This window comes from Grampus griseus, assembly GCF_964374135.1.
Source record: "Grampus griseus genome assembly, chromosome: 3".
NCBI classification, from domain to species: Eukaryota; Metazoa; Chordata; class Mammalia; order Artiodactyla; family Delphinidae; genus Grampus; species Grampus griseus.
The window spans coordinates 127,824,794-127,847,201 of NC_139019.1; the positions used below are offsets into that span (position 1 = coordinate 127,824,794).

At 40.0% G+C, this 22,408-nt stretch overlaps 1 protein-coding gene across 1 annotated transcript; it reads right to left on the reverse strand.

Annotated features, from left to right (window-relative positions):
• Positions 1 to 300: 300 nt before the first annotated feature.
• NMUR2 (neuromedin U receptor 2) lies at positions 301 to 13,734 on the reverse strand (the record flags this gene model as incomplete). The annotated part of the gene is made up of 4 exons (XM_082651092.1): positions 301 to 596; positions 3,977 to 4,102; positions 6,303 to 6,387; positions 13,018 to 13,734. 4 exons carry the CDS (start codon positions 13,732 to 13,734, stop codon positions 301 to 303), a joined length of 1,224 nt encoding a protein of 407 aa, XP_082507218.1.
• Between the last annotated feature and the right edge of the window lie 8,674 nt (positions 13,735 to 22,408).

Genomic DNA, 22,408 nt, shown 5'->3' on the forward strand with positions numbered 1-22,408 from the left:
ACAAACCATTCCCAATAGTGGAAATGGCTCAAAGTATATGTGCCATGCTTTGCTAGTCATGTTCTTTTCATGAACTAATAAAGGGGCATGAAGCAGTTAAGATAGTGGAAAGCTAACTAAAAATCAGGAGGTTCTGGGTTTTAGATCTGGATTTAAGTAGCAGTTTTCACATTTGTTAAAAAAAAAAAAAACTAGAATTGGATATATAAGTTCTAAGGGTCATTTTACCTCCTTAATATCATACAGGAAGGCGTAAATTATGGGATGTCCCTCCCTCTAGTGTGTAGCCATAGAGGAACGTCAGCTCTTTGAGAGTTCCTTTCTTAGTGCCTGTCCAGTACAGGGGGCTGTGGGGAAATGAGAGCTGCAGATGGACAGCTGACAAGGGAACTGGGGACCCACATCTTCGGTCAGCTTCACAAGGTGACATTCTGTCAGGAAGATGTTCTGCTGCACAGATGGCCCCTGTGGGTGGTTCTGGGAGGGCCGCTGTTTGCAGGAAGGAGTGATCACATTCCGGAATGCTGCTCGGAAGCGGCGAGAGAGTAGGTTGTAGATAATGGGGTTGACAGCTGAGCTCAGGTAGAAGAGGACACCTGGAATGCAGGAGATTAAGAGACATGCCAAGGAGAAATTGGGGGAGAGGTATGACAGGGAGAAGCATAACTATTTAACAAAGGTCTTGAATCCCTTTGATTGCCTCGTTTGGAAGTGATAATATACATAAGACTCTAATTGAGAATACAAAATGCTCTGAACAGATCTACCACCTGTGTACTTAGGAATCAAACCCAGAAAGATTAAAGAGTCTTGGAAAAATTGAGGCTGGCATGGGATCTCTCTGAGATGTTTGGCAACTTCCTTTGATCCCCACTTGTTTAATCAACGAACATGTTCCCATAGCATTAACGAGAGATGCTTAAGTATCAGAGGAAAGAGAGATTTTTTTTTTTTTATCTCATTGGAGTTTTGCTTAAATCTATCATTTGAAACTGCAAGTAATGGAGGAATAGTAAATCAGTCAAGACATAGTCTCTGCTGAGACTTCTTAAAATGCTAAATATCTCTTCAAAGAGGTATTCCCCAATGTCTTTTCCCTGCCTAGCCTTTCCCCTTGATGGTTCTTCCCACCTTATTTCCCACCTTATTGAATATTTGTATTTTTCCATTTGTTTTCTCCACCAAATGTCTTGCACACTGCCATTTTCTTGGTTGGTATTCACTTTTCCTTTATTACCATATCCTATTCTATTTTCGCAAGGCCCAAGGGGAGCCTAAGGTTGAGAATCAGAGGACTTAGTTTCTGATCTTGGCCTTTGCTTGTTCTGTGACCCTGGACAGAACGGGCACTTCAATTTCCTTTTCTCTGTAAAGTGGGGATGATAATACCTTTTTAACTCACCTCCCTGGATTATTGTGAGGATTAAATTGAGTTACTGTCTACAGAAGGGCTGAGAATAAGAATATAAAACAAGTGATAGGTGCTGTCCTCAACACATTCACTGTTGTCCTCATTTATATAGTTCAGGACATTCAGAGTGCCATATGCCCTGTGGACAGAATTGGGCAGGGAGGAGTGTAGGACGGTAATATTTCTATAGACTGTTAATTTGTTCAATAAAGAAATACTGGGATTCCCTGGTGGCGCAGTGGTTGAGAGTCCGGCTGCCGATGCAGGGGACATAGGTTCGTGCCCTGGTCCGGGAAGATCCCACATGCCGCGGAGCGGCTGGGCCCGTGAGCCATGGCCGCTGAGCCTGCGCGTCCGGAGCCTGTGCTCCGCAACGGGAGAGGCCACAACATTGAGAGGCTCGCATACCGCAAAAAATAAATAAATAAATACTGATTGAACTCATTATACGACTTTGAGGCACATTGGAAGGTAGTGGATTTAGACTTTGTTCTCCAAGAACTTGGAATAGTATTGCAGAACAAGATTTATGCCTAATTTCAGTAATTAACAAAAGGATGGTACCAAACAGTATCCGTTAAGAAAAGAGCAAAATATGTGACACCAACAGTCATGCTATGGAAATTCACGTGATGGCATAAACACAAGAACTCTAATGGTCATGACAAATTTAATGGGGGTGATTGGACTCTAGCGAGACCATGAAATGGGTAGGAGATATTGGGGAAGAGAGGAGAGAGTGCTGCAAGTAGAAGGCTTAGCGTGCACCAGTGTGCTAGAGAATGATTATTGTGCAAGAATAATGCAGAATGTGCAGAAATCCCTAATTCACCAGTTTGACAAGCATTCAATACATGGTTTATGAATGAAAATACTATAACTTGAGGGTCAAAAGGCAAGTTGGGGCCATTTCTGGGGTAGCATTTAAGAGGTTTAGACATCATCTGGTTGGCAAGGTGGGAAAGGGAGAAATTACATCTTAACAGGAAAATGTTATCGTAAATGAACAACTTGGGAATCTTAAAATGGTTGTCTTGATGCCTCTGGAGAAGTGTAGATCAAGCTTCATGTGATCTTGTGTGTTTTCCAATTTTTTTAAAGAATAACTTATTTTATTTAAAAAAAATTTTATTAGAGTAGAGTTGATTTACAATGTTGTGTTAGTTTCAGGTGTGCAACGAAGTGAATCAGTTATACATATATCCACTCTAGTATTGAGTAGAATTCCTTGTGCTCTACAGTAGGTCCTTATTTGTTATCTATTTTACATATAGTAGTGTATATATTATTTAAACACTCCCATTTTCTAAGACTAACCACAAAGATCAGAGCCATAAACATTTTTGATTTTTTTGTCCAGAATAATAAATAGTTTAACGTGGAGGAAAGTCCTAATGTCCAGGTATAAACTGTACACAAGCCCTGCTGAGTACAAAAAAGGTGGTTGTAGAAAATAGATAATATATATGGTATTCAGTATACATATGAATGCTATTGTTTCTGTTCTGTGCACATCTGGAGCTTAACTTGCATAAATTGATCTTATCTTTCTTCCTTAATGATGTCTTTGATAAAGAGCCCATAGGACCGTCCAGTGACTAGCAGAGGTAGAGGGATAGAAGTGGTGTGACCCTAAGACTAATAGTTACACTGACTGGGAAAGAAAGACTCAGGTGGCCATTCTTTGCTCCATTTTAGAGGAAAGAACCCTGAACTGGAAGTTAGGTGACGCAGGCCTGAACCTTGTTTTTACCATTTGCCAACTGAGTGTCTTTGGACAAGTCACTTCTTCTTTGTAGAACTGTTTTTTTAACCATAAAATGTTGATGATAATATCTACTTTACAAACTTGTGATGGTTGTAGAAGATAGGCTATAGCATTTTACAGCTTAAAAAGTTCTTCAATAGCTATTATTTTATTTGCTTCTTACCATCAGCCTGTGTTGTATATAGAGCAGGCATTATTGCCACCTTACAGTTGAGGAAACTTTGGCAAGAAGAAATCCATATTCTGCGTATCACTCAGAATATAAATGGTGGTATTGAGATGCAAATCCAGGTCCTCTGATTTAGTAACCTTTCAACCACTCTCTCTCGTATTCTATGGTGTCCTTAACAAGCAGCATTAAAGTAGCCTAAAAGCAGACCTTGAGGCCCCATGATTACGCTTTGGCTGGCTTTCATGAGGGTCTAACACTTGCTGAAGACAATACAGGATTTCAGGGACATGGATGTTTAATAAATAAGAACCAATTAAATCACATGGCCATTGAAAGGAGAACCAAAGGAATCATTCCTTTGACCATTTTCCTGCTGTAATCATCAAGCTTAGAGTTGAGGTCTTTCATAAAGTAGAGTCTCAAATAGTAATACGATGTATTTCTTTTGAACCTGTAACATACCTAATCAATACTTAAATAAAATAAAAATCCAGTGTCTTCATTACAGTATGGCAGATCCCCATGATAAATTGGTATATACAGATAGAACCTACTGCTCTAAGCAAGATGAAGAAGCTGCAGTTACCTGGACACCTGTGATACACCCCAACAAGCTAAATTTTACCTGATACCACATGGATGAGATTGAACACAGCAGCCAGGGATTCAGTCCACTCCTCCACAAAGCTGAAGAAGAGCCGATCAATGTGGAATGGGGCCCAACAGATAGCAAACACTAAGACCAAAACAACTGGAAAGGGATGATGAAGGGGAGAGTCAAAGGCAGTCAAAGCAAGAATAGGTATACAGTGCCCACCCTGAGTTCATCCATTCCTTCTAGCATTTCCCCTCCATCTTTGTTACGTTATAATTGCTAAAGGCCAACTAGATCCTAAAGAGACTCTACATAGAATATGTAAACATAAGAATGAATTTTATAGGATTGAGAATCAGTTTTCCATATGGTTGTAAAGGATTTCTTGTGTAATGTAAGTTTCCTTCAGGATATTTAGAATAGTATTGAATGTATTCAAAGTTCTGAAAACATTCTATTGTGGAAAATAAATTATGTTGCAGGTAGACTGTTGGAATCACATAAACTGGATATATAAGTAAAATGATTGTGTTCAAGCAACTTGGTGTTCTTTAAAGTTATAGATTAATAACAAACTATGAAGTATAGTATGAATTTGTCTTGTTTTTCTAGAAAAAAATTAGACGTTTCTATGATTTTAATCATTTAAAATTCTGTAAGGTGTCAGGGGAAAGAGAAAGGTCAAACAACCATGAGCGTAATACAAGCATCTTAGGATTGGGATGGGGATGTGTCTATTATATTATAAATTGCTAGAGCACAGAATTCCTTCCACTTCCTTTATGTTTGTTTTTACATTTATTTTCAAATGATTACAGATTTACAGGAAGTTGCACCTTCCAGTTTCTTACTTTCAGCTCCCAAGACAGAGATTGGTGCTACCATAGTTTCTCTAAGGGGCATTTATTCTCCAGAAAAATAAACATGTATGTTTTTTTCTCTCCTGAAGTTGTAAAATACTTTCCTTTCCTTTCCTTTCGAGGCTTGAGATTTACCTCAAAATAATCTAGTAGGGGCTAAAGGAGAGATAAGGATATAGAGGAAACAAGATGAGCTATGAGCTGATAACTTTTAAAGCTGGGTGATGGGTATTTTGGTGTTCATTTTACAATTCTCTGTACTCAAGAGCACATTTGATGTTTTCCATAGTAAATAGTACATATGTTTCCTGTTGGCATTAAAACACTCAGAGTAAGTTGTCTGCCTGCATGATGTGGTTTCAGGAATATCTGGAAGATTCTGCTGAATTTACCTCCCAAGAAAAAGTCCCTAATCTGCTTACTACTGCCTACAATTCCCTCTAGTTAAAAATTTAATTCATGTTATAATTAAACTCTCTGCCCCAAAGGCAAATAGTTCACAGTATATTTTATCATTGTGACTTTAATGTGAGTACACTTCAAGTCCTTTTGTGAGAGATTATGATCAAAGAGAAATGGGGAGAAATATTGAAGACACTCGATTTCTTAGTAGGGAAAGTCAGGTGCTAACAGGGGCTAAAAAATTTCAAGAAGGTGATTAGTAGAGTTGAAAAGACATACAGTGACCTCACAGGTTTTTGGGTTTTTTTTTTTTTTTTTTTGGTTCATAGACGTCACATAGTTACAGTGAGTGTTTCATATGCATATTCGCCTGGAGGATTTGTTTCTTCCAAATTTCATGCTGTGACTTGGAAAGTATATTATAAACCTCCTTTCTCTAATTGATTGGTATCTCATTAGACCAGTTGGATCATATATTTTTATAACATTCTTTTGGGAGAGTGTGAATCAGTGCCTGGATGTGTTTTAAAATATCTATATAAAAGAGTGTACCGTTTATATAAAATCATACAATGTTATAAGAGGAATGACTACTTAGAAGGATTCTCAGCCAGATGTCCTTATTCTGGAAGTAAAAGATCCCATGGAGTCCAAGCTTGGGTATCAGGGGGCTCAGGAGCCCCCTGAAGTGGATTGTAAAACATTTGATGTATGTTCGTTCGTACACTTTCTGAGTGGAGAATTCACTGTTTCCACGATATTTTTAAAGAAACCCGTAACACAAAATCGGTAAGAACCACCTGCTCATTTTAGGGGGGAAAAGAGATACTTAAAGGCTCTTAGAGTGGATATGATTTACCAAGCATTGAACAGAGTGTATTACAATGGTTGCGATTTAGTGTGTTATTCTGAGGTTTAAAAACCAAAATAGAACAAAATAGACAGGTCCTAGATGCTTGAGTAAGCCACAGAAGATCAGAACATGACACTACGTTTCAGGAGAATTTTGATCCAGATCCCAGCAGCACTTGATCAATACCAAATATAACTCCTTTGCTTTAACAAACAAGCAAAATACAAAATGGAGGACTCACACAGCATTTTAGTGACTGATTTTCTGGATGGTCTTTGAATATTTGCAGTTACTTCATCTGCTTCAAGGGGTTGGTCTTTCTTCAGCTGCAAGAGAAATGCAAAGAGATATAAAGAAAGGGAAACATTTTTTCCTCCCATTAACAGCTGAGAAGTGTGACTCTAACACTCATTTTGCAGACAAAAAACTGGACTTAAAGAAATGTAAGAATTTGTTAACATGTAAGAATATGTTTAACCATAAGTTGGAGGTGGAGTTGGATCAAAGTCACCTAACTCAACTGGATAGATGGTTGTGGCCAAGTTCCAGGCAACCATTTATCCTATGCTACTCTGTAGAACCCTAGTTTTGTAGCATATTAATAGATATTCCTTGAAAAATAAGAAATTCTGAAGTTAAAAAATGTTAGGCGTTTTCATTCATCCATTCATTTATTCAATAATTATTAGACATCTATTAGAATGACATCCCTCTGCCATGTGGTGGGTAGGCAGTAGAAAACAAAAACAGGTATTATTTCTGCTTCATGAAGTTTATAGTCTTTATTTTGGGTCTTCTCAGAGCCTTAAAGTGCTAATGGACATTACACATTTCCATGGGGGACAGTGTATCACCTTTCCTCCACCCTTACCTTGCACATCCCACATCTCCCACCCTCAAAGGGGATAGTGCTTCTTTGACTAAACAATACCCTTCCCAACCCACTTCTGTGGAACACCTGGTACCATCTTGAGAAGCACAATTTGGGGAAACTCTGCTTTACAAATATTACCCATAAGGGTATATGTGTTTCTGAGTTTAGATGTTAAAATATACTCCTCCTTGTTGGAAGATATGGTGATCCTTAAAGTAGCATCTGAAAATTTCAAATATTAACACTTCCTGTACATGCAATCTCTCTTGCCCAGTTCAAGTCCCACCTACTTGTGGCCACTGTAGCCCATTGTCCTCTCCTTTCTCTGAACTCACATACCACTGAAGAGCTACATCATTCATCTAGTTGTGAATTTTTTCTCAATTCATATGTTTCTAATTTGTGGTGATAGTCAGCCAGATAAAAGAAGCTTTAAGGTCTCATGATAAACTACCATCATATATCTAGAAGATAATATAGTATATATTTGCCGATTGGTTCTCCAGCATTTATTCTCCTCTTCTCTTACCAATTGTGCCCTGATTTTCCTAGTGGATTTACTCCTTCTCCATTTCATAGTCATTAATTTGGGTGGGAATGATCCCATCTCCAGATACAGGTTTAGTCCCTAGATAACTTAGCTGCTCTCCTTCAGTCACAGTGTTTGGATAATTGAGACCAATGAGATTTCAGATATTTGCTTATACGTTTAGGAATGAAAGTTTCATTTCTCTTTTATTGGAACTACCAGAGGGAGCTTTTTGTTTTTTCCTCACCATAAGGAATGTGCTTAGAGCCACCAGTGGACTGCTATGCAGATTTGGAGGTTGAAACCAATACCATAGAAAGAAGAGCAAAGAAAAAGAAATAAAGTTAGGTCCTTGATGACACTGTGTGTCTTACTGGATTAATCTTCCCCAAGAGCCAGCTCTCCCTCTGGATTTTTCAGGTCTATGCTCTCTTTCATATTTTGTCAGATTGAGTTGGAGTTCCCTCATTAGCAATGTAGAAAGTCTTGACAAACTAAGGCCATCAGTGGAAGGAAAATTCAACCTGTTTTATATAGTCTCAGGGTAGATTAGGATCAATTTATTGAATTATAGGGAGACATATTTCAATTCAGTATAGAGAAGAAATTAGTGTGCTATGTGCAACAGTGGAACAGAATGCTCTAAGACGCAGTGAGCTTCCTGGGCTAGATGGCATTTTTATAGAATATTTAATTTATTTATTTTTAATAAATTTATTTATTTATTTATTTTATTCTTTTTGGCTGCATTGGGTCTTCATTGTTGCATGTAGGCTTTCTCTAGTTGCGGCGAGTGGGGCTACTCTCTGTTGCAGTGCATAGGCTTCTCATTGTGGTGGCTTCTCCTGTTGCCGAGCACGGGCTCTAGGTGCGTGGGCCTCAGTAGTTGTGGTGCACGTGCTCAGTGGTTATGGCTCGTGGGCTTAGTTGCTCCACGGCACGTGGAATCTTCCCGGACCAGGGCTCGAACCTGTGTCCCCTGCATTGGCAGGTGGATTCTTAACCACTGCGCCACCAGGGAAGTCCCTACAGAATATTTTAGAGAAGGTATTTAAAATTAAATAAGACTTGGAAGAAAAGATCATTAATAGTTGCCTCCAAAGTTCAACAAATCAGTATCCTGTCTCTAACAAACATGTAAGCTCCTAGAAGTCAGGTTGCTTTCAGCATTGCACTGCCCTTAAGTATCCACACAGATGATTAACAAAACTGGCCATCTGTCTCTTGGATATATTGGTGTTCCCTACATATACCTGTGTCTTCAGAAAGTGAGGGATTGAAGTTCTGTGAGATTTGACCCTTCGGAGTCACCTAGAACTTGAACGAAATAGGGGAAAATATTGTGCAGTTATTAGGAATAAATGGGAGAGAACTAAAGGTGATGTTATTAATATACTAGTAAAACAAAATAATGCAGGTATAGTTCTTAACTCAATGGCTGGCACATGATACTCAGTAAGTTATAGATTGTGATTCTGGGAGTTCCCTGGTGGCCTAGTGGTTAGAATTCCGGGCTTTCACTGCCATGGCCCGGGTTCATTCCCTGGGTGGGAGACTGAGATCCTGCAAGCTGCACAGCATGGCCAAAAAAAAAAAAAGTTTCATACATTGTGGTTCTGATTATTGTCCTGGGTTTACTCGAAAGGCATTTTTATGAAATATTTATTTGTCACTGTAGGCCCACTCATGTGCATTACTGAGTCCCTTCTAGAAATTCTCCTTCTCATGGTACCATTCACCACAAGCTGTACCCGTGCTAATGCAAAGAAGCATCCAGATACACTGAGAAGAAAACCACTGGTGTTGAAGGTTAGAGCAATGCACCAAACTGCACATCTTCCTAACTCATCTTCAGTTATGTTCTAATGATTTCATACCACTTAAAAATTTTTGTCCTTAGTACAAGGTAGTTATTCCATTATTTGATTCCAGTCCATAGTCAAGAACAAAGAAAGATTTTTAAGATCTGTTAGTCACTTCTTCGGTGGGTCTAACTATTCTCACTGGGAATTTCTCCACCCCAGGGAAAAACTTCCTTAAATCAAACAGCAAGCAAATGGTGCACACACTCTTTTTATGAACAGGCTTCTTGTACAACTCAGTTTGCACTGAAAAGAAAAATGATGTGTCTATTAATCATCACATTTCAGCTTCCTTAGGTTACAGTGACACAACTAGCCAACTAGAAGAAGAGTCAGAAACAGAATATTTATGCATATTATACATTGTCCCAGCAGAATTTGAAAGGGTTGACATAGTAGAATAGAATCCAGTTTGTCTAGCCAATATTAAATGCTGCTTTATTTCTTGTTGAATAATTTCATTTCCCTTCAGATGTTTGGTAGAGTAGATATTTGTCCATTAATTATTCTCACCCACCCCTAAACACTTTAAAAGTCAACTTACAAAAATAGGAGAGGAAAATTGTCATCACTCTATAGGAAGTTCAGAACCCTTCCTACCTCACTCCTTTTAGTTATTTTTATGTAAGATGAAAGGTGAAGGGGAGACGTGAGGTTGATTATCATTCACATTGATGTATAATCCTGATCAGTTGTTTATACTGCTTAAAATCATTTCACCAGCTGTTCATTTATGTAGACTGTGATTCATTTATATAGCTTTAGGATGCCAAGATATAATCATAGCTTTTGTGTAAATATCTCTATAATCTGAACAAAATCCGTTTATTTAAAAAAAAAACAGTCCAACCCTGTTTGTCCTGGCTGAATTCTGCTACAATTCATAATCCATCCTCTTTGGCTCAAGCTTTAATGCTGCATGTGGGAGATACAAGGACTAGGTGAGAGCTTCCCAGGTGGGAAGGAACTTGCCCTGGGATTGCCTGTTTCCCAACTCCATTATGTTCGAACCCTGGAGAGCAGCTCAGTGGACACTTGTGTCCTGTAACGATGGAGCAGCTCTGATTGTTCAGCTTTGAACATACGTATTGCTCCCCTCCTTCTTCCCTGGTCCTGGGATTACATCAGTCTTGGTTTTCTGCCTTCTGAAGGCAATGGGGCCCACAGTCAATCATAACTTTCGACTTGCCATGAGAATCAGTACTCCTCAGAATTGATTGAATCTCTTCAAAAATCTTTTAGATCAAAAAGGCTTTTTGAGACAGTGTTTTCAAGTCTCCCATTTTGAAGGTAGAGAAGCTGAAGTCCAGCAATAAAGGAAATAATTTAGCCTCATTTACTCATTCATTGAGCTTACAGTCTAGTTGGAGAGGAAGAAGTTAAGGAACCACAAATATAGAATTATAAATTGTGATAAATGCAATGATGGGAAATTGCTAAGAATCATGAGCACCTAGAGAGGAACCAGGTGGTTAGGGAATCAGGGAGAGCTTCCTGGAGGAAGTGTGAGTGAAGTATGATTTAAAGGATCAGTGGGGGTTAGAAAGGCAAAAACGATTGTGGTAGTAGACAGAAGGAACATTTCTGGCAAAAATAGAGCAAAAGGTGCAAAGGTCTTGAGACCAATGCCACAGACTAAGGCCTACTTCTGATTCCCAGCCTAGAGGTCTTTAAATTAAATGTTACTTAGAAGTGGCATTCTAAGCCATAGTTCCTTTCCTGGTGTCCTCTGGGTAACACCTCATCCTTCCTGAGAATAGGATGCTGTAAGTTGCACTACACACACAAAGCAAACTAGGGTGGTTTCTAAGCCGTTGTCTGAGCTGTCACTTAGCTTCTTATACAAGGTAGCTGTAGATTCATGACAACCAAACAAAGTGACACTTAAATTAATTGCTTGGGGGGGAAACGTGTTTCCTATTCACAGTTAAATATTTCCTCTAAATTGATCCAAGGCAAGCGATTGTTTGCCGTTTGAAGAGATGGTATTGATAAATTTGGGATGGATATTTCTCATAGGGCTCATGATATTTGGAATCATGCAGAAGTCCTTTCCGCCACAGTTGGATACACAGGGCTTTCTAAAGACATGATGACTGTGAACTAGTCTGGGTTGACACTTGTCTCTGGGAATTATAGGGGCCAGCCCTCCCGGAGACTGGCATAACTCTGCCTGATTAGATTTACTCCTGTGTCCAGACATCTGTTGTACTTAAAATCTGTTCTTTCTCCTTAGACGTTGCCACTCTGCTTAGGCACAGTATTTATTTGAAAGGACCATCTGTGGAACACTCATTTCTGACACACACCTTTCTCAGAGATGCACTGAGATGGGAGTATATTAATTATCACATAATACGTGGTATCAGAGCCATCTTGGTATGTATGATGTGAATGTGATGTCTGCTTTGTTTTACTTTCATTTATAATTCACATTGCTCCCACTCACAGATTTTCCTTTCCTTTTTTTTTAGGGAATCACAGGCTGTTAGAGCTATCAGGAGACTTAGATATGATCTGATGTAACCTTTTCATTTTATAAATGTAAAACCTAACTCCAGGAAAGAATTAAGGGGCTTTGCCTAAAGGCATATTATATGTGAGCTCCAGACCTGGGAGTCTAAGTGGTCTCATGACTATTTCCTACACAACCTACCTATTAAATGGGTATAAAACTGTCACAGTTAGATTTCATCTCTATGAATTTGGCTGCAGAATATACCAGGAAAGGAATCATATAGACTCACTCCTAACTTCATCAAAAGCAAAACAAAACAACAGTTTCAGACAATTCAGATCCAGGAAAAAAGAAAAGGAAAGAAAGAAGAAAGGAAAGAAGGAAAAAAGGAAGGAAGGAAGGAAGGAAGAAAGGGAAAGAAAGAAAGAAAAGAAAAGAAAGAAATTGGTTTACCGTGATGAGCACAGGAGAGAAAGCTCTAATTATAAAATGTTGCAAACTAAGTAATAATATTCTGTTAATTCCAGCTATCTCTTATTCACACTGTCTTCTAATCTATTTTATGTACTCTGTTTAATTCCTCGTCCCTCAATCTCCACCTGTTGAAAAGAAGTCCAGGTTGATCTCACTTAGGCCATATTTTTGCATTTTAATCTGATATTTCAACCAAAGGATCAAAGCAACCACAAAGAAGGGTCTGACTTTAAAACTATACTCATCTTGGAGTATAAAATAGGCAGGGATTGTTTATTTTATACTCAGACCAAGTTGGTGCAGAGGAAAATTTCAATGCAGGCAAAGCAGGTGAGGGCAGGAAAGAGACAGCAGGGTGTGAAACAGTCTCTCCGTGGGCAGCTACCTTGTGCTATTTAAAATGAGGCTCAACCTCAGACCTACTGAATCAGATTTTCCTGGAGGGAGCGACCTGCCCATGGGTACCCATAGTGAGGTTTCCAGGTGATTTGTAGGAACACCTAGGTTTGAGAACCACAGGTATAGAGGGAAGAACAATGGAAGGTGAGTTAAAGGAAATGATTTATAGTTGTGGTTACTGTTTGTCCAATTTGAATCCAGTCCTTTAACTTCCAGGTTTCCCCTCTGAGCTCATCCTATTTTTCTCTATGCTCCCTTCCAATTCTGAACTTCTCCAGTTCTAAATGTTTCTCCGAACTTTGAGTAAGAGAAAAAAGAAGGGATGCTGCCATAACGGTTGCAGCCAGCTTGGATACTCACTTTGAGCCCCATGAGGTAGTAGAGGACACTGATGACCGTCATGGGGAGGATGTAGAAGAGGAAGGAGGTGACCTGGATAATGAAACTGTAGATCCACATGGGCTTAATGATCGTACAGGTGGCAGAGCCCGGGACGAAGGACCCATTGGGGAAGTAGCGGAGTTCGATGCCGTGGATGCTGGTGTTGGGCAGAGACAAGAGAACAGAGAAGCCCCAGACGAGGCCGAGGATTCGGAGGGCCCGCCGCCGGGTGCTCTCCAGCTTGGCACGGAACGGGTGGAGGATGGCCACGTATCGCTCCACGCTGACCGCGGTGATGCTGAGGACGGAGGCGAAGCACACCGTCTCAAAGAGGGCCGTCTTGAAGTAGCAGCCCACGGGCCCAAAAAGGAAGGGGTAGTTGCGCCACATCTCATAGACTTCCAGGGGCATCCCGAGAAGCAGGACCAGGAGGTCGGAGACAGCCAAGCTGAAGAGGTAGTAATTGGTGGGTGTCTTCATAGTCTGGTGCCGAAGAATCACCAGGCACACCAGGAGATTGCCAACGACCCCCACCACAAAAATCAGGGTATACACCACAGACACCGGCAGGAAGAGGTGGCTGCGTGGAGGCCCGCAGAGCAAAGCTAGGTAGTCATCAGTGTTGTTCAGGTATTTCTTGAATGGATCTTCCAGTTCCTTTTGGTAGATCCAGGAAACATTCTCATGTTTTTCCATCACTGCCGTTAAAATCCAAGACCTGAGCCTCCTCTGGAATGATCCTCTGTCTCAAGCTGAGCCAGAAAAGAAAGAGAAAGCAGGCAGGCAAAGCACAGGCTCAGTGAAGGAGGCCGGGAGAGGGCTAGTGCTTTAGCAACGTTGGGCTGCTCAGACCTCAGATCCCTTCTGAAGAGCCCCCCGAGACAGAAGCCCCGCCCCTCTGCGGGCTGTGGGCCAATGTGTGTGTCAGACGCTCAGTAAGAGGACAGCTGGGTGGGGCGTGCTAGCTTCCGGTGCAGGAAGCAGGAGACGACGGGGAGACGTTTCTCTGAATTGACAGGAGCTGGGAAAGCAGAGCTGTCACAGACGGTGACACTAAGTTAAATAAGGTGTTGGCACTCGGAGCTGTGCATTTTGCAAAGTTTTGGGAATCTGGGTGGAAATACAAATTTAGGTCGCAAGGTCATGGGTAGAAGAGTACAAATCTCCATTGATCCTTGTCACCTGTGCAGCATAACAAAAATGGGAGATCAATAGATTTCTCAAGTTATCTCGTTCCATTGCCAATTCAGGGCTCCCTGGGGAAAGTGTGATCAATATGCCTTTTTGGTTTTGATTGTGTCCACGATAGAATCCAACACCTGCATGTCATCTCGCCCTGCCTGCTGCCTGACACTTCAGTCTCTTTAGACAGTACCTTGCTGTTGCAGAAGTCAGTAGGATTTAGAATCAGGAACATCTGTAGAAACGCTGTAAGACTTTGGGAAAGTTACTCCAACTCTCAGAGCCACATTTCCTTATCTGTAAATTGGAGATTCATTCATTCTGTTTTATTCAACACATACTTCTTGAGGATTTACTGTGTACCAGGTAGTGTTCTAGGCTTTGTAGAAACATCAGTGAACAAGCAAGACAAAGTCTCTGGCTACATGGAACTTTTCTTATAATAGGGAATTCTGAAAATGTACAAGCAAACAAATGAATTAATATAATTTCAGATCATAATTTTTGCTGTAAAGAAAAAGAAGGATAAGGGACCTACAAACATAAGACTGGAGGCATTCTTTTATCAAGAATGGTCAAAGAAAATTTATCTCAGGAGATGTCATTTGGGCTGAGTTCTGTCAGATGAAAAGTCAAGCATCAAAGAGCTGAGGGAGGTGTATTCCCAGCAAAAGTTATAGCAAGTGCAAAGGTTCTGATGCAGTAACAAGTTTGATGTGTTTTAGAAACATCAAGAGGGCCAGTATAGCTGGAACTTAATGAGTGGACAGGAGAGTATGAGTGTTTAGACTGAAATGACTGGAAGGGACCAGATTACATAAATTTTTCTAGGATTTGATAGAGTTTGGATCTTATTCAAAATGCAGGGACTTTGGATCTGATTCAAGCTGCAGAGAAATCTTTGGAGGGTTTTGAGCAGGAGGGTTGCTCCCAGGGCCAGTAACTCCCCAGTGTCTCTGGACTGTTTCTGCCCATAGATTGAACAGGCTTCCATATTACGATAGAAAATAGAAATGCAGCATTGAATTTATCAGCAGAGGTAAGTCTGAGCAAACACAGGGCTACCCTCTGTGGCTGAAACCAGGTGGGCCAAGGGGATATGATATGGGGGTATCAGTGTCATCTGTGAAAATCTTTCAAATAAAAAAAAAACAGTAGCTAATATTTATTAAGCACTTATTCTTCCTAGGCACTATTGTAAATATTTTATATATAGCACATGCAGTCTCTACAATAATTCTATGAGGTAGGTTCTTTTTTTAAGTCTGCATCACGGGTGAGGAAACAAAGGCACACACTTATAGGGCTTGTTGAAGCTCACATAGTGTATCAGTCATTTGGGTTAAGTTATGTTTCAGTAACAAAAATTCCCAAATTTTAGTGTATTAAAGTAAGCAAAGGTTTATTTCCTGCCTATTCTACCTATCCATTCAGGGTTGCCTAGTAGCTTCTGTTACACGTTGTTCTCACATTGGGATGCAGGCTCCAACCTATGCTTCCATAATCCCCAAAGGAAGATGCCCAAAGGGGACCTTGGCTCTTGAATTTTCTGCCTGGAAAAGACAAATATCACAACCAATCACATTTCATAGGCCAAATCAAATTACATGGCCACTCCTAACCCCCCAAAGGATAAGAAGAACAATTTTACCATGTGTTTAGGCAGAGAAAACCAACAGTATTTGGCAAACTGAATCAGTGACTGTACATTCTGCCCCTCTGGATACCAAAGATTTAGCTTGTGTTCTTTCTGACAGGAAAAATACACTTCTCTCTGCCCCAGTAGAGATGTCTCAACCTGCCTATCCAGGCACAGCTTTAAGTTAAAAGTCCAGGAACTCTGGGTGGTACATGGTATTCTCTCCATCAGATCTACATGTGACTCCTCTTGTCTGTCCCTGAGACCTATAAACTAAAGGACAAGTTACCAGCTTCCCATATGGATCCTCCCCTCTGCTAATAACAGTTTTCTCATTTCCCACCATCTCACCCCTAGACTAATGCCTTTTTTTTTAATTGAAGTATAGTTGAATTACAATGTTGTGTTTATTACTGTAAAGTGATTCAGTTATACACATATATACATTCTTTTTTTTTAATATTCTTTTTCATTATGGTTTATCATGGGATACTGAATATAGTTCCCTGTGCTATACAGTAGGACCTTGTTGTTTATCCATTCTATATATAAAAGCCTATATCTGCTAACCCCAACTTCCTACTCCATCCCTTCCCTAACCCCCTCCAACTTGGCAACCACCAGTCTGTTCTCTATGTCCATGATTCTGTTTCTGTTTTGTAGATAAGTTAATTTGTTTCATATTTTAGATTCCACATATAAGTGATATCATATGGTATTTGTCTTTCTCTTTCTGACTTACTTCACTTAGTATGATAATCTCTAGTTGCATCCATGTTGGTGCAAATGCCATTATTTCATTCTTTTTTGTGGCTGAGTAGTATTCCATTGTATATATGTACCAAATCTTCTTTATCCATTCATCGGTCAGTGGACATGTAGCATGTTTCCATGTCTTGGCTATTGTGAATAGTGCTGCTATGAACATAGGAGTGCATGTACCTTTTTGAATTATAGTTTTGTCTGGATATATGCCCAGGAGTGGGATTGCTGGATCATATGGTAATCCTATTTTTAGTTTTTTGAGGAACCTCCGTACTGTTCTCCCCAGTGGCTGAACCAATTTACATTCCCACCAACAGTGTAGGAGGGTTCCCTTTTCTCCACACCCTCTCCAGCATTTGTTATTTGTAGACTTTTTAATGATGGCCATTCTGACTTTTAATGATGGTGTGAGGTAGTACCTCATTGTAGTTTTGATTTAATGCCATATATTTTAGAGTTTTTTTGTTACAGCAGTGCTTTACTTCCATATCCAGTTTTGAGTCAATAAATTGGACTACATTATGCTGAAGTAACAAACAACATCAAACTCTCAGTGACTTTAAACAGCAAAAGCTTATTTCTTTTTTGTACTGTGTGTGTATTGTGACTGGGGAGAGAAAGTTTTGTACAGCACTATCTTTTTCCAGGATAATACGGAATATTCTACCATTCAAAACACAATGATGAAACTGTTGGGAAGTCCTGACATGGGGGTGTAGCTTCCCAATCCCATCCTTCTGGAGGACTTTTCCCCATCCTTTAACATCTAGTACTGTTCTGGGTATTGAGAATGTACTCAGTAAATGGATCATAAATAAAGAGGCATTGTAGGAACTAGACTGGCTATGAAGAAATCATATTTGTTGAAGAGGTAATTAGGAAAATTGTTACCATCTTATAAGAAAGTGTTTCTTTTATAGATGTGAGCAGTTTGAACACATTTCCCAGAGACTCTGGAGTGGGAACAGAAGCTTGGTTAAGAGGCATAACATTCCCAATTTTTAACTTCGGCATCCTCACGTGTCAGGAAATGCTCATGTAACCTTGGATGACATCAGTGAAAGTATAGTGTCTAAAACAAGGAAGATTATCATCGGTCGTATTATACACTAGTTAGGCCAGACCGAGAGTATTGGCTCCAGTTTTGACTCCTGCACTTGAAGAGGGACTTGATAAGTTGGCATCGTCTATTGAGGACAACTGGGATAGTAGAGGGAGTTGGAGTTATTGTCCTAGGAAAGAGGAGACCTGCCTTAGACATGATCCCTGCCTTCAACTATTAAAAGTATATAGTTTTAATGAAAGAAGAATTTAATTTATCCTAATCCACTTCTTAGGGCAGAACTGAGAGCAGTGGGTTGTCAGTATAAAGAAGATTCTGAGCATTTGGAGCAGACTAAATTAGAAATGGGTCACCCATGTCACTAAAGGCACTCAACTAAGGCTGAATGGCCATCTGTTAATATTTTATCAGGTTATGGAAACTAGGATTAGTTTACCTTTGAGGTTCCTGTAAACAGTCATATTTGTGCTGCATATATCCTACTGCTTATTCAGTATCTCCTCTTGGTATCCAGTGTGCCTCAAAGTTAACATGTCTAAAACCAAGTTCATGCATCATCTTCCCACTGAAGCTGCACTTTTCCTGTATTCTCTGTTCAGTGAGTGAATTACCATGTGCTTAGTTGTCCAAGCTAGAGACCTATGTATCATACTGACTCTGCCCTCTCATTTACCCACTATCATCTGATCAATGTCCAAATCTTCCTGTCCGTTAACCATTATATCTCAAATATATATAACCATTATATCTCAAATACATATATGTTTATATATGTATATATGTGTATTTCATCCACTATTTATATATGTGTATATATGTATATTTCATCCACTATTCTGTATCCTCACTACCACTTCCCTCTTCCAGGCCACCGTCATCTCTTCACTGGACTTCTAGCTGGTCCCCCACTTCTACTTTGCTCCCTCTCCAATACCATCTTATCTTGTAGCTGGAATAAAGTTTCTAAAATGCATATATGATCATACATCTCTTCTGCTTCAAGTCCTTCAAGGGTCTCGGTTGCCTTAATATGACTCATAAGGTAATTCGTGATCTGTTTCCTCCTCTTCTGTATCTTCAGTTCCTGAGTCTCCTTTATACACCATGCTCTTGCCAGACTATGTTGCTGGGCATTGCCCCACAAAGAGCATCAAACCTCTGTGTATATTGTTCCCTGTGCTCGAGGTGGTCTTCCCTCCTCCTTCATCTCCCTTCACTCTGTTAACATGTGCTAGTCATCCAGAATTCAGTTTGTTCAACACATTTTATGAGAAGACATCTCCTATATTTCCATATTTCCAGACTGGATGAGGTGTCCCTCTTGTGTGCTACTCTCTTACCTTTTACATGTCTTCATCTTAACACTTTATAGTGGGGGTCAGCAAAACAGTCCATAGGCCAAATACATCTTGTCACATGTTTTGGTAAAGAAAGTATTATTAGAATACCACATTTATTTGTTTATGCTTTGTCTGTGGCTGCCTTTGTGTTACAGCGGCAGAGCTGAGTGGTTGTGACAGAGCCCGAATGGCCCACCAAGCCTAAAATATTTACTATTGAGCTCTATATTTGTTTGCTAGGGCTGCCATATTAGAGAACCACAGGCTGTGTGGCTTCAGCGACAGAAATTTATTGTTTTCCAGTTCTGGAGTCTAGAGGTCCAAGATCAAGGTGCTGGCAGGGTTGGTCCCTTCTGAGGGCTGTGACAGTGAATCTGTCCCATGCCTATTCCCTCTTCTGATGGTTTGCTAGCAATCTTCAGCATCCATTGGCTTGTAGACACCAATCATCACCCCAGTCTCTGCCTTGATGGCCACATGTTGCTTTCCCTGTGTCCCTGTCTGTCTCTTAATGTCCTCTTTTTATAAGGACAGTCATATTGAATTAGGGCGTACCCTGTTGACCTCATTTTAAGTTGATCACCTCTATAAGAACCTTATCTCTAAATAAGATGGCATTGAGAGGTTCTGGGGGTTAGGAATTCAACATATGGATTTTGGAGTGGACAAAACTCAGCCCATAACAGGCTCTTTACAGAAAACTCAACCATGTATCCCAAAGGGCAAGACCCAGGTCCTGCTAATGATAGTATCACCAGTATTTAGCATGATGCTTTGGACAGACTAATCACTCAGTAAATACTCGCTTAGTTAATAAATGATTTTGAGATACCCCCTGGTGACCTGACATCTCATTTTTTACCATATCTATGCTGCCTTATATACTTATTGTAATCCATTTCATGATTACTTCTAGATCTCTGAATGTTTTCATCATGGTCTTGACTCTGTCTTGGGTTACCTGTAAACCCTAAATAAGTTACTAAATCTCCCAAAGTCTGAGTTTCCTCATCATCAAGGCCAAGGTCCCTAAAATACTCATATTCCAGACTATTGATGGCATTTGGCTAATATGGTAATACTTCTACCTTTGATGACTAATCTTGTCCTTTGTTTACAAAGCCCAGTGGGGCTGCACTCTGGCAGGTTTACAGGAGAGAAAGAAGAAGAGGACCTTGATTTAGCCTAATTTTCACAGACACTTCTCTGCATTCACAGTTTCCCAGAAAGTCAGTGGGGGCTTCTGTGGCAGGAGGTGTCACGTGTCCAGGAAGAGAATCATGGTAGCTGTTGATTTCTTTCTAAACTGTTTGATGGAAATGAAGTTAGTTTCAGCTCTAGTCCCCTAGTCTCAGTGACTTTCATTGATTGGAAACAGAAAATGACTAAGGGTGCTTAAACCACTAACAAATGGAGGGTTTAGTAATTGTCTTTATGAAGGTGAATACCTGAGCAGCATGCAGAGCGGTTTTCTCTGCACATCAGAAGAGGACTCAGTGAAAGTCAACACCAGACTATGTGGTATGATTTACAAGTAGGGAAAAGCCCCCACTGGCTGAATGTCCTGCCCTGATAGGTGTTTAAAGTCTTATCATTTCTTTAAGCTTCTCATCACTTTGAGGGAAAATAACATCATCCTCATCACTAGGAGCAGTAGCGGTAGAATCTGCAGCAGTGCCAGCTTCCCTGATAGAGTATTAACTGTGTGCCAGGAAGTGAGCTAAGAGCTTTATTGAATTCTCTAATCTAATCCTTGAGACAACCCAATGAGGAGGTATTTTTAGTACTTCCATTTTACAGATGAAAAAATCCAGTACTTAGAGAGGTTAAATAACCTTATGAACGCACATAGTTCATTATCATCAGTGTGAGGACCGGAACCGAACCTAAGCATTGCCTTTGCCCTGATTCGTGAGTCAGAATGATCATGCAACAAATGTTATTTTATTCTCACATGAACTACCGAGCTAGGCATTTCTGGGATATCTACCTTTAAATAGAGTATTCCTATGGACACAACGTACTCACACAAAGATCAGTACATAGCTGACATGTACTCAACTCTGGAATTCACATTCTAAAGGACCTCTTGATTTAAGTTAAAAAAATAAAATTTTATGCACTCAAGTTAATAGAACCTGTCAAACTTTCACATAGGAGCATATCCAGATTGTTCTGATGTAAATTGGTCCACAGAATAAAGTAGATGGCAATTTTCCGTATCAGTGCTATTTATACAACAGGGTTACTTGTAGATAACACCATTCAGTGTGCTTGTCACCGTGGAAAGTATTTTGAATGAAAGTACGCAGGGTTTTGGGGTGATCCGGATGAAGAGACAGACTAATCAACTAATCTAATAAATAATGTAAAATTATGGCAGGGTCACATAAGAGAGGTACTTTATTAACAGAACTATGAGATGTGATCTAGATCTGAGATCTCAGAGATGAGAAGCAACTAAAAGGAAGTTTTGGGGGTAGGGATTAGGAGAAGAGCAGTCCAAAGAAAGCAAAGAGCATGTGCAAATGCCCTGTGGTGGGAGGGGGGCAGCCTAGTACATTAGGAGGAAGTGTAGGGGCCACTGAATCAGGGGCCTATGCTGTGAGATGGGGACCATGCAGGGACCTATAGGCCATACCAAGGGCTTTCTTTGGTTTTGTTTCAGTTTGCTATTAAAGAAGCCAATGACACTTTTAAGCAGGAGAATATGATACGATCTTCAGAAAGATTTCTTTTGGCTACAGTAAGGAAATGAATGGAGATGGGGAAGATGAGGGGCACAGGCTATTCCGGTGGTCCAAGTGAGAGATGGTGGTCACTTAGACTTAGATGATGGCAGGGGAGATGATGGCAGGAGATAGAAAAAAATGTCAGCAGGACTACTGTGTCCAAGCCCACCATGCTTGACTGTGTGACCTTGAGAAAATGCTTAACCTCCCTGAGTCACTATTTCCACCTCTGTAGAAACTGGAAACATAATAGTATCTACTTCAAGGTTATCATGAGTTTACATGTGTACCTGGCACATAGTAAGTGCTAAATAAGTGTTAGCTATTGTTAGTATTAGTTGTAGAAGAAGTCATTATAGTAGTAACGGTCATATTACCAAATTTAGGAGGAAGGAGAGTTAACTGGAATGAAACCATTTTCAATAACTGGCTACATATAAGTAGAATTCCTGTGTCAAAAAGATAGGACTAAAAAAATTAACCCTAAATATATATTTTTGTAACTTCCCTTTGTAAGTTCTTTGTAAAGCCTGTGTTAGAGACTAAAAAAAAGTTAATTTATTTTTCACATTTTAGTCTTCCCAAAATGCTGCTTCTTTGATCCAAATAATGATGCTACAAACAGGTACATACTAAGTTAAAGCAAGGA